At 39.0% G+C, this 13,089-nt stretch overlaps 2 protein-coding genes across 2 annotated transcripts; both read right to left on the bottom strand.

The window, feature by feature from the left end:
- Positions 1-1,544: 1,544 nt before the first annotated feature.
- tekt4 (tektin 4) lies at positions 1,545-4,998 on the bottom strand. The gene is made up of 7 exons (XM_035660371.1): positions 4,404-4,998; positions 3,942-4,012; positions 3,688-3,831; positions 3,455-3,541; positions 3,237-3,372; positions 2,009-2,163; positions 1,545-1,877 (listed from the first exon to the last, which is right to left on the bottom strand). Exons 1-7 carry the CDS (start codon positions 4,923-4,925, stop codon positions 1,664-1,666), a joined length of 1,329 nt encoding a protein of 442 aa, XP_035516264.1. The 5' UTR covers positions 4,926-4,998; the 3' UTR covers positions 1,545-1,663.
- Positions 4,999-6,679: 1,681 nt separating this feature from the next.
- On the bottom strand, positions 6,680-8,425 carry LOC118326560 (CMRF35-like molecule 7). The gene is made up of 6 exons (XM_035659574.1): positions 8,368-8,425; positions 7,834-8,154; positions 7,510-7,596; positions 7,081-7,146; positions 6,914-6,984; positions 6,680-6,742 (listed from the first exon to the last, which is right to left on the bottom strand). Exons 1-6 carry the CDS (start codon positions 8,423-8,425, stop codon positions 6,680-6,682), a joined length of 666 nt encoding a protein of 221 aa, XP_035515467.1.
- Positions 8,426-13,089: the final 4,664 nt, after the last annotated feature.

Genomic DNA, 13,089 nt, shown 5'->3' on the forward strand with positions numbered 1-13,089 from the left:
GACACAAAGTCAGGCTCAGCCCTCAATTCCAGCTATATCATATGATCACAGCTAGTCGTAAACACACAGTCAGCTGACAGCTCAGCTGATTCCCTCAAGCATCCAATTGGCAAATATCATTCATGGCGCCTTATTTAAGCTGCTTTAGGCCTGCCTATCTTTGGCTGCCTTCCTCTACAAGCCATTTTGCCCCCCCTCCACCCCAGCTCCTCCTTTTATGTTGTATCTAATTAATCAATGTCATTTTCTGATTGCCATTGAAAAGAGCAGCAGATATTTCAGCCGTGTGTATGAACCGATTTGTAAGAAGTGTGTGTTTTCCACAGATGTTCACATGCTGGTTTACATTCTGCCTGCCACCCTGCTGGCTGTACTGGTGGTACTGACAGTGGCATTGGTCATGCTCTACAAATATAAATGTTACAAAGTGCAAGGTATGTTTTACACATAGCACGCACACATGGCACACACAAACCTACACACACACACACACAAACCTACACACACACACACACACACACACACACACACAAACCTACACACACATACACACACTGTATACTGTACACAACCGTAGTGTTATTTGTTTTTATCTGTGTTGATCCAGGAAGTGAAGTCAGCATGAACAGTAACACAACAACCCCTGCTGAAGAAGTAGAAGTGCAGTATGTGGACCATGTGAGAGAAAAAAAGTCCTTGAAGAGTTAGAGGCCTCTAGAGCAGGGGCCCTAAACTTAATTTGGCTGCTGGTATTGCCATCTTATAGGAGGGCCAGCTCAATGTTCAAGTGCAAGATTAAGACACAGTCACATTACTGGAGGCTCTGAGTAAATTCTCATCATTGTAACTGTCTCCTCTTCCTTTTTTTTTTTTTTTAGATTTATGATAATCACGTCCTTGATAAAACGGGTGGAGACGACATGTAAAAAGACGTCACTGCAGAAGAAGATGTTATCAGGAATCAAATACAACACAGCCAAAACTAATTGAGCAGTGCCCCCGACTGTGGCCAAACTTTGTATTTTTGGGTCATACACCCTTTAATAACTGCCTGCAATATATCCTGTGTGTAATCTCAATTATCTGCTAACCAGTACACATTCATGTATAACTGTGGTCATTTTATGACTATTTGTTCTATGATTATAAGATTGTCGATGTATGTGTGTAAACTCAAACACATTCATTGCTGTTCTCAACTTTTTTTTTTTACCTTTATACAATTATTGATTGCTTCTAGTTTTGCTTTAACAATTGATGTAACACACTTCTTGTAAGATGCTCTGGATAATTTTCACACCTATGGCAAAAGTGAATGAATAACCATGTACTTTGTTGTACAGACTTCGCCATGTCTGCAGAAAATTTAATAAAAAGATTTGAGGAAAAAAGTGAACGAATAAAGAAATGTATTAGAACCATACGGAGTAGCAGTAAGTAAGCTGTGAAGCAACGCAGCAGTGCTGTGTCTGCATTACATAAAGGAGGAAAATGTCAGTGGCTGTCAGTATTTAATTATTTATTATATTCAAATACTATTTAACATGTTCCTTATTGCTGAGTTTTCTGGTTTCTGACTGATCCTCACAACACAACAAAGAGGCAAAACAATCCAAACAAAAAAACAAAGCAAATTCCACACAATCGCTCCGAGCCGCTGACGTCAGTATCCTGACAGTGTGGAGATTGGTGGGTATCGTTTACGGTGAGTCATGCACTTGTCTCTCTCGATGAACAGTGAGTGGGTTTTACAGTTTATGTCCTTCTCAAGGGTAATGCGTGACTCCTCCAGGTGGGACAGCGAGTCCCTGGCCTCACTCAGCTGCTGGTACAGAGACGCCACAGTGGCATCGATCTGCCTCACCTCCCCTTCCAAACTACAGACACAAGACGCAAACAAAATGAATAGAGAGGAAGGCAGTAGAGCCATATAGAGTAAGGTGTACACGTGTCTGTGTGTGTGTGCGTATGTTTGTGTTTGTGTGTGTGTGTGTGTATGTGTGTGTACCTGCGCTGGGGTTGATCTCTGCAGAGCTCCATGTTGGGTCTGAGGGAGCGGAGGTAAAGTCTGGATTGAGCTACTCTCAGTGGAGCCTCTTTATTGTGGATGGCCTGCTGGAGAGCCACAATGTTCTTCTCCTGGGCCCCAATCTGCTCCAAGATCTACACACACCATCACAAAGAAATAATCAAGCAATCAATCAATCAATCAATCAATCAGCTACTCTGTCTGTCGTGGTGAAATGTAACTTAGTTTACTGTACTTAAGTACAAGTTTTATATTCTTGTACTTTACTTGAGTACTTTTTTTCATGCTACTTTCTACTTCTACTACTACATATAAACAGCTTCTAAAATATGATGCTTTGTTATAAATTAAAGTACTATATTTATGTAACAATACACTCAACTCACATTTTAATATAATTCACGATTCGTTCACAATATGATTTTCACTTTTTACGTGAGTTTAAAGACAAATTTAGATTGAAAAATATTCCTTTGTAAAAATGAAACTGATGTCTTTGTGCTTTGATGCAGCCACTGACACAAGTGACATAGGACGTCAAGCAGAGTCAAAAGTAGATATAGTGCCCTCTGCTGTTTGAAAAGAGTAACACAATTAATTTTTCATCTTATCGGTTTAAATCTTCACATATTTGTATCTCGCGATATATCTTTGCATCCCTGACTGTATATAACAAACAAGTAGAGCTGAAGTGATCAGTTATTTATTTGATTGACAGAAACTATTTTGAGAATAGTTTATGTCATTTTTCAGGTAAAACATGTTATAGTCCCAGCATCTCAAATGAGGATTTACTGATTTTCCTTGTATTTATTTTAATTAGATTATTTAATTAGTTACATTTCTATTTAACTAATTTTTCTATTAGAAAAAACCACACACTGTGAAAAGTCACTATTTTCTGATATTTTACAAACCGAACAATCAATTGAATCGATCACTCGAGAACATAATCTGGAGCTGTCTTTCTAAGTCTTTAAAACAGTTAAAACAGCCCAACCAACTACAACAGTAAAATGCTGCTTATACATAATACAGTACATACATACAGTGTAATAGTCACAAGGGACTACTTTCTAGGTTGAGTATGTTTAATGACTTCAACTTGTAAGAGAGTTTTTTCACAGTGTGGTATTTGTACTTTTACTTAAGTAAAGGATCTGAATGCTTCCACCTCCACTGTCTGTTGGTCAGTCTGTCTGTCTACCTGTGCGAGCTTCAGCTCCAGCTGGGTCTTGGCCTCTATCAGCTCCACGCAGCGCTGGCTGAAGGCTCGGTCCACACTGGCACACTGGACTCTCAGATCCTCAGTGGTGTCCTGCAGGACTCGCTCCACCAGCACTCTGGCACACACAAACAAATTGAAATTTTAGCTTCAGTCACACAGAGATAAACCTGGTTCTGTGGCAGGTTAAACACACTGACCTGAGACTGTTGGTGGTCCGTTCCTCCTGCAGGGCCTTCAACAGGTTGTCCTGTGTACACTGTGTCCATGATGTGGAGTTACACAACCTGCAGCAGACCACAGGACACATTGTATTAAAGATATACACTTTTTATTATTGTCTAAACCTTGATTAATTTGATGTATTTCTGAGGTTTGGACACACACACACACTCTCTCACATACACACACACACACACACATACACACTCACTGGTCCTGCATGGTGGCTGAGCTGGGGTGGTGCCGCGTATCTGGGCTCATGTTACTATATCTTCCACTGCGGTCATCAAAGTTGTAGGCCTGGTACTTATCAGACCAGTCCAACTCTAACATCTGCTTGGCCTCTCTGTTCATCCTGACAAACACAAACCAAAGTAAGAGCTTCAAACTACAGAGGACATTTTAAAAGTGGGTTTGCATGTCAGACAGTTTTACTCCCAGTAAACAGATTTTGACTTGACTCACTTGATCTGACTGACAACCTGAGCTGTAGTTCTCTTCAGAAGAGCCTGGATGCTCCTGATCAAGTCCACTTCCTACAAAACACACTTCTGGTTAGTGTGTGTCACAGTGAGCCCTCTTCTGGTGCTACTGATACACTAAATACAGGAGTAGACACTTGTTCCTAAGAATATTACTGTAAGAAAACAACAGAATTATCAATGAGTATCGATGAGTCAACATTGTTAACTTTATATTATTTTGTAGTTTTCTTTCAAAACTTATAATTTTTATTTACAATTATTATTATTTTCATTTATTCAAACATATTTTCTCTATATTCTATATTTGTCCTTTCAATAGTGAATTAGGCTAACTATTATTTAATGCAGCCTACTATTCTTTATTTTAACATTACCATTAAAGCCTACAGCCGATAAAAACTTTATTATAGCCTATATTATACAGGCTATCTTTATTGCTCACCTTTAACAGCTCTTCCTCCACAGAGTCCTTCACCAGGTCTGGTCCCAGTCTTCTGGCCCTGCAGCTCAGATTATCGGTGGAGATGGCGTACGGAGTCTCGGTGGCGTCCAGCGCCTTCTCCAGCCTCAGCTTCAGCGCCAGCAGTGCCTCCGTGTCGGCCCGCAGCTGGTCGACGTGCCGCTGCAGCTCAGACCTCCAGTAGTGGATCTCTTCTAGTCTCTCTCCCAGAAGACGTGTCCCGTCGGCCTGGGTCTTCAAAATGTCGGCCTCGGCGTCCTGGTGCAGAGTTTTGGACTCTCTCTGGATCCTGCGGGCAGCGTGGTAGTCGGTCCCGGCCTGCTGGAGGATGCTGTGGTAGTTGGAGAACCACTCCGCCGGGGTGTATTTAGCGGAGCGGTACCCCGCGGTGGCCGAGCCGGAGGACGGCTGCGGGACCTGTACGGGAGGCTTTCTCTCCAGGACCCCCTGAGCCACAGCTCTGCTGTCATAGTGTGGCCTTGACACTAAAACCTCGGAGCTCATTTCTGACAATTAAATTACAAACAAAGCAGAAAGCAGACTCTGGCCCTGAATTAAAAGTAGCATCAGTGATGCACAGTTTTCAGACCAGGTTTGTTTGGTGTTGCCTGGTTACATGTTGGCAGGAGCAACTCCAGCAGCAACTTTGTCTCAGGTGACATATTATCAAATGAGCTGATGGAGACACAAGTGTGTGACAATTTTAGTCACTAAACACACTTACACATAATACACAGAATATATAATTAATAATAAAATAGAACATTGGGTGGAACTCAAATAAGACCTATAAAACATTTTTACCTCCATCTCAACTTGAATTTAGCACAGCATGTCTGTGACTGCTGCTGTCCTCTTCATTAATCTTTTATTGTAGGCCGTTAGGAAAATGACCCACTCATGATTAAGGCTGAAGCGCCACTACACCACCATTAAGGCTGCTTAGCATCCACATGGGAACTATTCAACTCCAAACCGTGAAATCCTGCCAGACAGATGATTAAATTAAGCAGCAAGCAGAATACAGCAAAAAACAAGTTTTGGAAAATGGGTCAGGACCTGTAGAGTGATGTTTTTAGTATTTGTAAGTGAATGCAGATGCAGCTAGTGCTTGAGTTTTATCTAAATATCCTTCCGATCCATTAGCATATCAGTCAAGTCAAACCACATATTAAAGGGAGCCTTGCACTGTGAAGTTGTAGGCCCTTATGCTCAATGGCAACAAAAAATTACCTAACCTCTAAATATGGTTAGTTGGCTGTTGTAATTTATTGTTTTCTCTCCTGATTCTGTGACCTACCTATAACTCCTACATCCTCCGTGCTCCAAAAGGCCCCACCTGCACCTGGCAAAGCATCATGGAGGCAAACGACTGCCCAGACTGTTCTCCGTGTTCAGAGCTAAAAAAAAAAAAAGGATGCCGTATTCTGGTGCACTTCTCCCAGCAAGTAGAGGGTAATAAAAAGCGCCGACAATTCCGATGTTTTAAAAAATATACATGCATATTACCTCTGTGGATTATTATGTCTTGTTTTATATTTCTCCCCCACCACCACTGAACAACAGAATATCGTAAAGATGCTAGCCATATTTATCTACAGTAAGCATTCCATAAGTTGGAAATGTGGCGTCAAATGCTACTATTAGTATAAGCGCTGGTTTCTCACGTTTTCTTTATTTTGTTCCATTTTTGCAAAAGGCGGCCGAAACATTTTGATTATTAGATTGAAACATTTTTCCAGAATTCTCCAGGAATGACGTCAAGTGATCGATACCAAAGGCCCAATTAGTAATGTTAATTCTAAAAGGTTGTAAAGGCAACAAATATAAAAAAATTAAGCAACCTGTTTACCCACAGGCCCCACTTATAACAACATGTGACCAAGAACGGTAAAAAGTTTGATCACAATCATACAGCTGGTTGACTTTGTTATTTGACTTAAAAACTGATTGAACCCTTCCTAAGTCCCGCCCCCTAAATTGCTCTGTGCTCGCCACATTTTGAAGATGGTTAAACGATAAAAGCAACATATAGTTACATCATAAGTTAGCTAATGTTAGTGAAACATTAGCTAACTAGTTTACTAAGGACGGATGTAAAGTTAGCTAGCATTTTGCTAACATTAGCTAGTTAAGTTAAGACTATATATGTGGCTTTTATTTTTTAACCATCTTCAATTACAGGGTCAATTACAAATGGGATAGACCTCTGTCAGTGTACAGTTTCCTACATCACCTGCATTATTATTATTATCACGTTACAATGTGCTCTGTTTGTAGGAGTCCAGGTGGGAGTACAGGTCATCTTCAAAGCCATAAATCTGAAAGAAAAGAAGGAATAAATGCATATTACATGACACACGCCATGTCAACATTTACTGAGGAAATGCAATAATTTTATGAGCATAATGTAAAAATATAACAGGTAGATTGAGTGAAATGAATATTGCAGGTAAGTCCACTTGTAGGTCTGTAAACTTTATTGTTCTCACATCAACAACAGCCGTCATCTCTTCAGCCTCAGTGGCCTTCCACGTGGTTCTGTTCATGACGACTCCAACTCCTGCAATAATACACCTTTATCAGAAAGGACTGAATCATAGTTAGCTTAATGCGTGTGTTTGTGTGTGTGTTAGAGTATGTTGTGTGTGAAACATACCTTGTAATTTGCAATATTTATAAACCATGACAAGGCCAAACGTCAGACTCAGCAGGAGAGCCACAACTGCAAGGACAGTAAGAAGCAAACAGCTAGAGGGCGCTGCGTCTGCAAAAAAAAGACATATATATATATATATAGACTTATATTATAGCCATAGGAACTGAAGCTATAGGTTGTTGCAGTGGAGTCAGTGAAGAAGGAGCACATAGAGTTTTAGCTAAATGCTAACAAATATGATTCAGTGTTTAGTGTAATAAACGTGAGCTGAGCAGAGAGTCTAGAGCCTCGATCTATGAGCACAAATCAAAGATCAACTCTGTGCATACTGATATTTCATGAATGAAGCCCAATGCGCACAACCTTGTTGGTTCTGGACTCACGCACTCACACACACACACACACACACACACACACAGACATATGTACCTTTGGTGGGTTTCTCAGAGATCTGTGTTGTTTGTGAAGTAGGGCTAACAGGTCCCGCAGTGATGAGAGGGGTCTTCTTTGGTAAATCTGTCAGAGAAAAAGATTCTTAGGACAGTAAATCTTTATTTTTTATCCTTATTGTCAACTAACTAAAAATAAACGATTTATGTATTTTCAACTAATAACAACAACAGACATAAAAAGTTCTGAATCTGTTTTACAATGTGCAGGTTTACAGAGAACTGTACTTGTGAGCAGTAATGGTTTCTTATGTATAAACCAACCCTCTGTGTGATATGATGAGATAGAGCTATGATGACTGACCTTTGACTTCCAGCTCAACAGCAGAGAAAACATCCAGGCCAGTGTTTCTATGGACACCACAAAGGTACGGACCAGAATCCCTTTGGGTCAAACTCTTAATCGTCACTGTGAATTTCCTTGACGCTGTATCATCAGTAAGTGTGAACTGTCTGCTTCGTTTGTGGTCAGAGGTGATTAAAGCCTGCTGCAGACATGTGGAGGGCTGGTTTCCTCTGCAGATGTACTTCATGTTGTTCCGGTACTTAGACTTATACGGACAACTGAAGGACACTGAACCTGTCTCATAACCTTGGACTTTGGTGGATCGGTCACAGCAGGTGTCTGTCAATAAAATAAACATCACAGACTGTCACAGGCACAGACACCAAATATATAAATATATACATATATAAGGTTTTTACACAAATGTTTGTTCAGTTAAACAAAATTCAATAACTGTTAAATAAAGCAACTGAAATACACATACACAATAAGCTATACACAGTTGTGTATGTGCACATGTTGGTTTATTACTTGATTGATTTATTCTAGTACCTGGCACCACCTCCACTTGTACTTCAGCACTCAAGGGATCCACTCCTAGTCTGGTCATCATGCACCGGTATTTACCAGATGCCGTGATGCTCAAGATAAGAGGATGGTCACGTGAAAAGATTTGTTTCTTTTGTCAAAATCAAGGATGGAGTATTGCCCTTCTTCACTTCTTATCTGTAACGACAATACATTATAATGTCCCACTCATTCCTGCACAGGTTTTCTCATTAGAGTCATACCCCTCTTGATAGGGACAGGAAACTTCCAGCATCTCCTCCCAGTGCAATCCAGCCTGCTGGATCCAACATAGCTCCGGCACCAAGTGCACGTGCGAACCTCGTCAAAAACGGAAATGCAGAAAACAATCCTGCAATTACATTTAATCAACCATGGTCACACAATGCAGTGGAACTGTAAAACAGGAAATAGAAAGAAATGCCTTGAAATACATCTTAATTCAATATAATCCTCACTCCAGAAGGATTAATTTAAATGACATCAATCAATGTTCACAGCATAAAATGTACATTTAATATTCAGAGCACATTTAACCCAAGTAAAAAAAGAAATCTTAGGGTACATCAATGCTATCAATGTGCTATAGCTGTGTAATGACTGTGCTTAAAATTGAGCAATCCTAAAACAGTATTTATATCTTTTATTTTGAGAAAAAAGAAGATATATGTTGATTTAATCTTAAGAACTTACGGCAGATGATGAGCAGCAGGTTTTGAAGGCTCCACATCTTCATGTTACTGCAAGGTAACTGAAAAATACAGTTGATGTAATTGAACAAAAACGTTTTTACACTGGGAGAATGTGTGAACTGTGAACACATAAACAGCATTGTGTTTAATGCTGAGAATATTGCACCTCACAATAAGTGTTAGCACACCATTCAAATGTGGAAATATCTAAATATAGATCAACTTGAACTTACTGTTTCACACTGTTTCCATGGTGGCCCCTGATCTTTTAAAGGCCAGTAAGAGCAGGAGGAATAATACAAAAACAAACTGTATCATTGTTCGTATAGGCAACGGATTATTATTTTAAGACGGACTTGAACAATTGTGAATGTATCAATTAATATTAAATGTATCCTCACTCCCATGCACACACTGTCTTTTTTGTGGTAACACGTTTCAATAAGGGACACCAGATTTTGACTGCTGAATGCTGTTGTCTTAATTTGGATAGTCTGCAGAGATTATAGAGTATTTGTAACATTTCAACAGTGTATTAGTCAGCGTATACACAAATAAAGGTGGTTTACTGTTTAGGCACCTAAAACATTCTTTGGTAGAGTGGTTATGATCATAGACCTTTAGAAATACTCTTAATCTGTTAAACATCTACAGACAAAGAAAAGTTATAAATACTCCATAAACTATAGGCAGACTGTCCAAATAAAGTGTTACTGAAAAGGATGCTGAGATAACTTTTATGATTTGGCGCTAAACATATTTGGATAGATTTAGAGGTAAAAACTATGTTAGCTATGTCATTTCTGATTAATTTCTGAAAAACTAAACAAAAATTTGAGGAGACATTCTACATTGTGTAGATGAGAGAGAAAAGAGTGAGCAAATTCTCCAATAAATTTCCATATAGGAGTCTCTGCTTTCCATCTTCCATGTTCACTTCACTCCACGAAGCATAAAGGGGCCTGACTTCACATTATTGTCTGATCACATATAGCGTCAGTGGAAAAACTGTGTTAAAAGAGGAAGAAGTGTCCAAAGATCATAAAAAGGCAATGTGAAAGTGATAAGTCAGATCTAACTGTTAACCACATTCACATGCAGCTGTATGAACTGAATAGTTGAGGTGTGAGTCAATAGGAATAGGTATTTTTCAGTGTCAAGATAAAGTAAGTACCTTTCATAAGTTGGAAGATAAATGTGTCCATATTTGGCAGTTGGGACTAATGGTTTGGAGATGTACAAGGAGGTAAAGCAATGGAGGTGTAACGCTCAGAGTCACATATTCTGGCTGCAGTAGCTTTAGAAACCCAGACATCTTGTCAACTGAATGTGAATGTCGTTTTGAGACATTGCTTTTTGATATTTTTACTCTTTACTTGACTCGCTGCTTTGATACTTTATTTTTTAAGGAAAGTTAATTTGCATTCACTGTTTATTATGCCCAGGTCACTCTAGATGTTTTGTTATATTTACAGGATACCCCTGACTAATGTATTTATGCTTTCTTTTCAACTGTTTAACCAATCTTTACGTATTTTCTATTTGAGTACATGTTGACGATGTTACTGCCTACAGTCCACTCACACTGCTGTTTTCACCGTTGCCTAATTAGACCTCTTCTCAGGACTGTGTGTGCATGTAACGACTGAGCCAGATATCTCCCTCACTCTTCTGTTGGTTTTGCTTCCCCTGTTAGAGCAGAACTACTTTACCTGTTATCATTCCTATTAGTAGCATAGCGTATGATGACAGCACATCATTCCCAGCAGACCTCCACCCAACTGACACCTGAGGAGAGCTCCAGTCAGTCTGAATAATTGATTCCCTGTGTGGGAGTGCAGAGCTTGTAATGTACCATGAGTAGATTCATTCTGTGTTTTGTGACTTGTTTTGGGGTCGGTTTTCTTGTTTGGTTTTGCTATGTTTTTATGGTTGATTGTGAATGAAGAAGTTTGAATAGTATATGCATACTTTCATTTCACTTTTCATTGCAAGAAAGGCCTACTGTAACATCAGTGATGGCTCTGCTTCATTCAAGTGTCTCAGTAAGCCAAAACCAAGCCGGCATGCACACTATCAGTGATTGGACACTGACATCTGATTTCTCCATCACACTAACTGACACTGCACAAGATTGCTACTTACGTACAGTCTTCTACACGCTCAAATACCTCATGTTTACTATAAGCAATACCTGCATACAACCCTTTGTGGAATGCAGAAATTAGTGCAGTTGTGTTGCTTAAATGCTCATTGTAAGGGAACACAAGGCGAGGTAAGTTTATTTATATGGCAGTTTATTTATTGAAAGCACACTCATTTGATTTATATCCAAATGCATACAGATTTACAGATGACTACAATAAATTAAGTACAACACGTACACCAAAAACAAAAAATCATTCACTCTGTGACCGACATAGACAAACCTCTTACATACACACACACACACACACACACACACACACACACAGAGTGACAACTATAACCTAAAAAACATGGACACCTCTGATCACGACTAAAAGAGGCCTCAGCAGATCTCCATCTTATCCTGGAACAATGAAGCACTGATTTCTTAATTTTCTCTCTAAAAATTCACTTTTTCCAAATATACAGACATACCCAGTGACATTTTGGGTACTTGGCTAAAGAAGAACATCTAAAGACAGGTGCTTAAATGATTATATCTTGTTCTATACTAAAACTACAGGCCATGAATAATTGGTATGAGGGCCACAGCTTAACAACTATGAAGAGAAATAAACCTAGAAACTAGTGACAAAAATAAACACAGGAAGCATTTCAAATGTAAATGTTATTAGATGAATAAACTTTCAATTAGAAATAGAATCTGTGCATATCCACACAATACATCTTATGGAAAATCACAAAGAAAGTCTGTACAAAAAAGTCCACCCTGTTTTTAATCAGACAATAACAAATATGGTGGCACATTATTTCTGTTGGTCAGCTGTTAATTGACACAATACAAACAGGATATCTTGAAGATCATAATTTGGAGACCAATCAGATCCAGAATGCAAAGTTTGACCAAGTGTATGCAACCTGTAAAATTATTATTGGCTTTGTTGGCTGTGTGGTAACGTATTAGTTGCATATTTTATCGTAGATGTCTTGCGTCTCTGAGAGACAGTGATACTCAGACTCTTGTTGGTCTTTTTTACCATCATGGTGCTTCTTGAAGACTTGCTGCTTTGAGCGCTGTGTGAGTTGTTGATTTTTACTCAGCTACAAAAATAAACAAAATCAGTGCATTACATAGACGTCACAGCATATTAGAGGTTTCAGTTACCTACTGCATCTGTCAAAATGCAGTAATTAACTGTTGATATTTCTGGTCTCTAGAGAATGAAAATGAATGTTTTTTGATGACATGTTCTGTAATGTTTAAATCTAAGCCCCTAATAATAGCAAAATCATGAGTATTCTGTTTGTTCTGTTCTACACATATGTATGGTGGTGTGTAATGTACACTGCAGCCTCTCTCAGCCATTAACAACACTTTAGATTTTAAGTTTTATTTGCTCACCTCAGCCAAACCCAACACTTCTCCTTCTTCAGCAGTCTTCCACATTGAACTGTTAATGTTGACTCCAGCTCCTGCAACAATAAAGGTTTGAAAAGTGTCCTGAGATAGCGTATGCTATGATTTAGCTTTACACAAATAAAACTGAATTGAATTGAAATCTAAAATACTGTATACACCTGTGTAAAACATACCTTGCACTTTGCAGCATTTGCTTTTATAAACCAGAACAAGGACAAATGTCACAATGAGCAGTACAGCCAGAAGTGAAGGAACAATGACAACCACAAAGTTTTTGGGTTCTGCATCTGAGGAAAATGAACAAACACAATAAACCATTCCTGATTAACAAAAATCAGCACCACAATACTTTGTTCAAGTAAAATAATAATAATAATAATAATAATAATACATTTTATTTAAAGGCGCCTCTCTGGGCACTCGAGGAACACCGTACAATACATAAAA

This window comes from Morone saxatilis, unplaced genomic scaffold (assembly GCF_004916995.1).
Source record: "Morone saxatilis isolate NCDOM2014 unplaced genomic scaffold, NCSU_SB_2.0 Contig17, whole genome shotgun sequence".
Taxonomy (NCBI): domain Eukaryota; kingdom Metazoa; phylum Chordata; class Actinopteri; family Moronidae; genus Morone; species Morone saxatilis.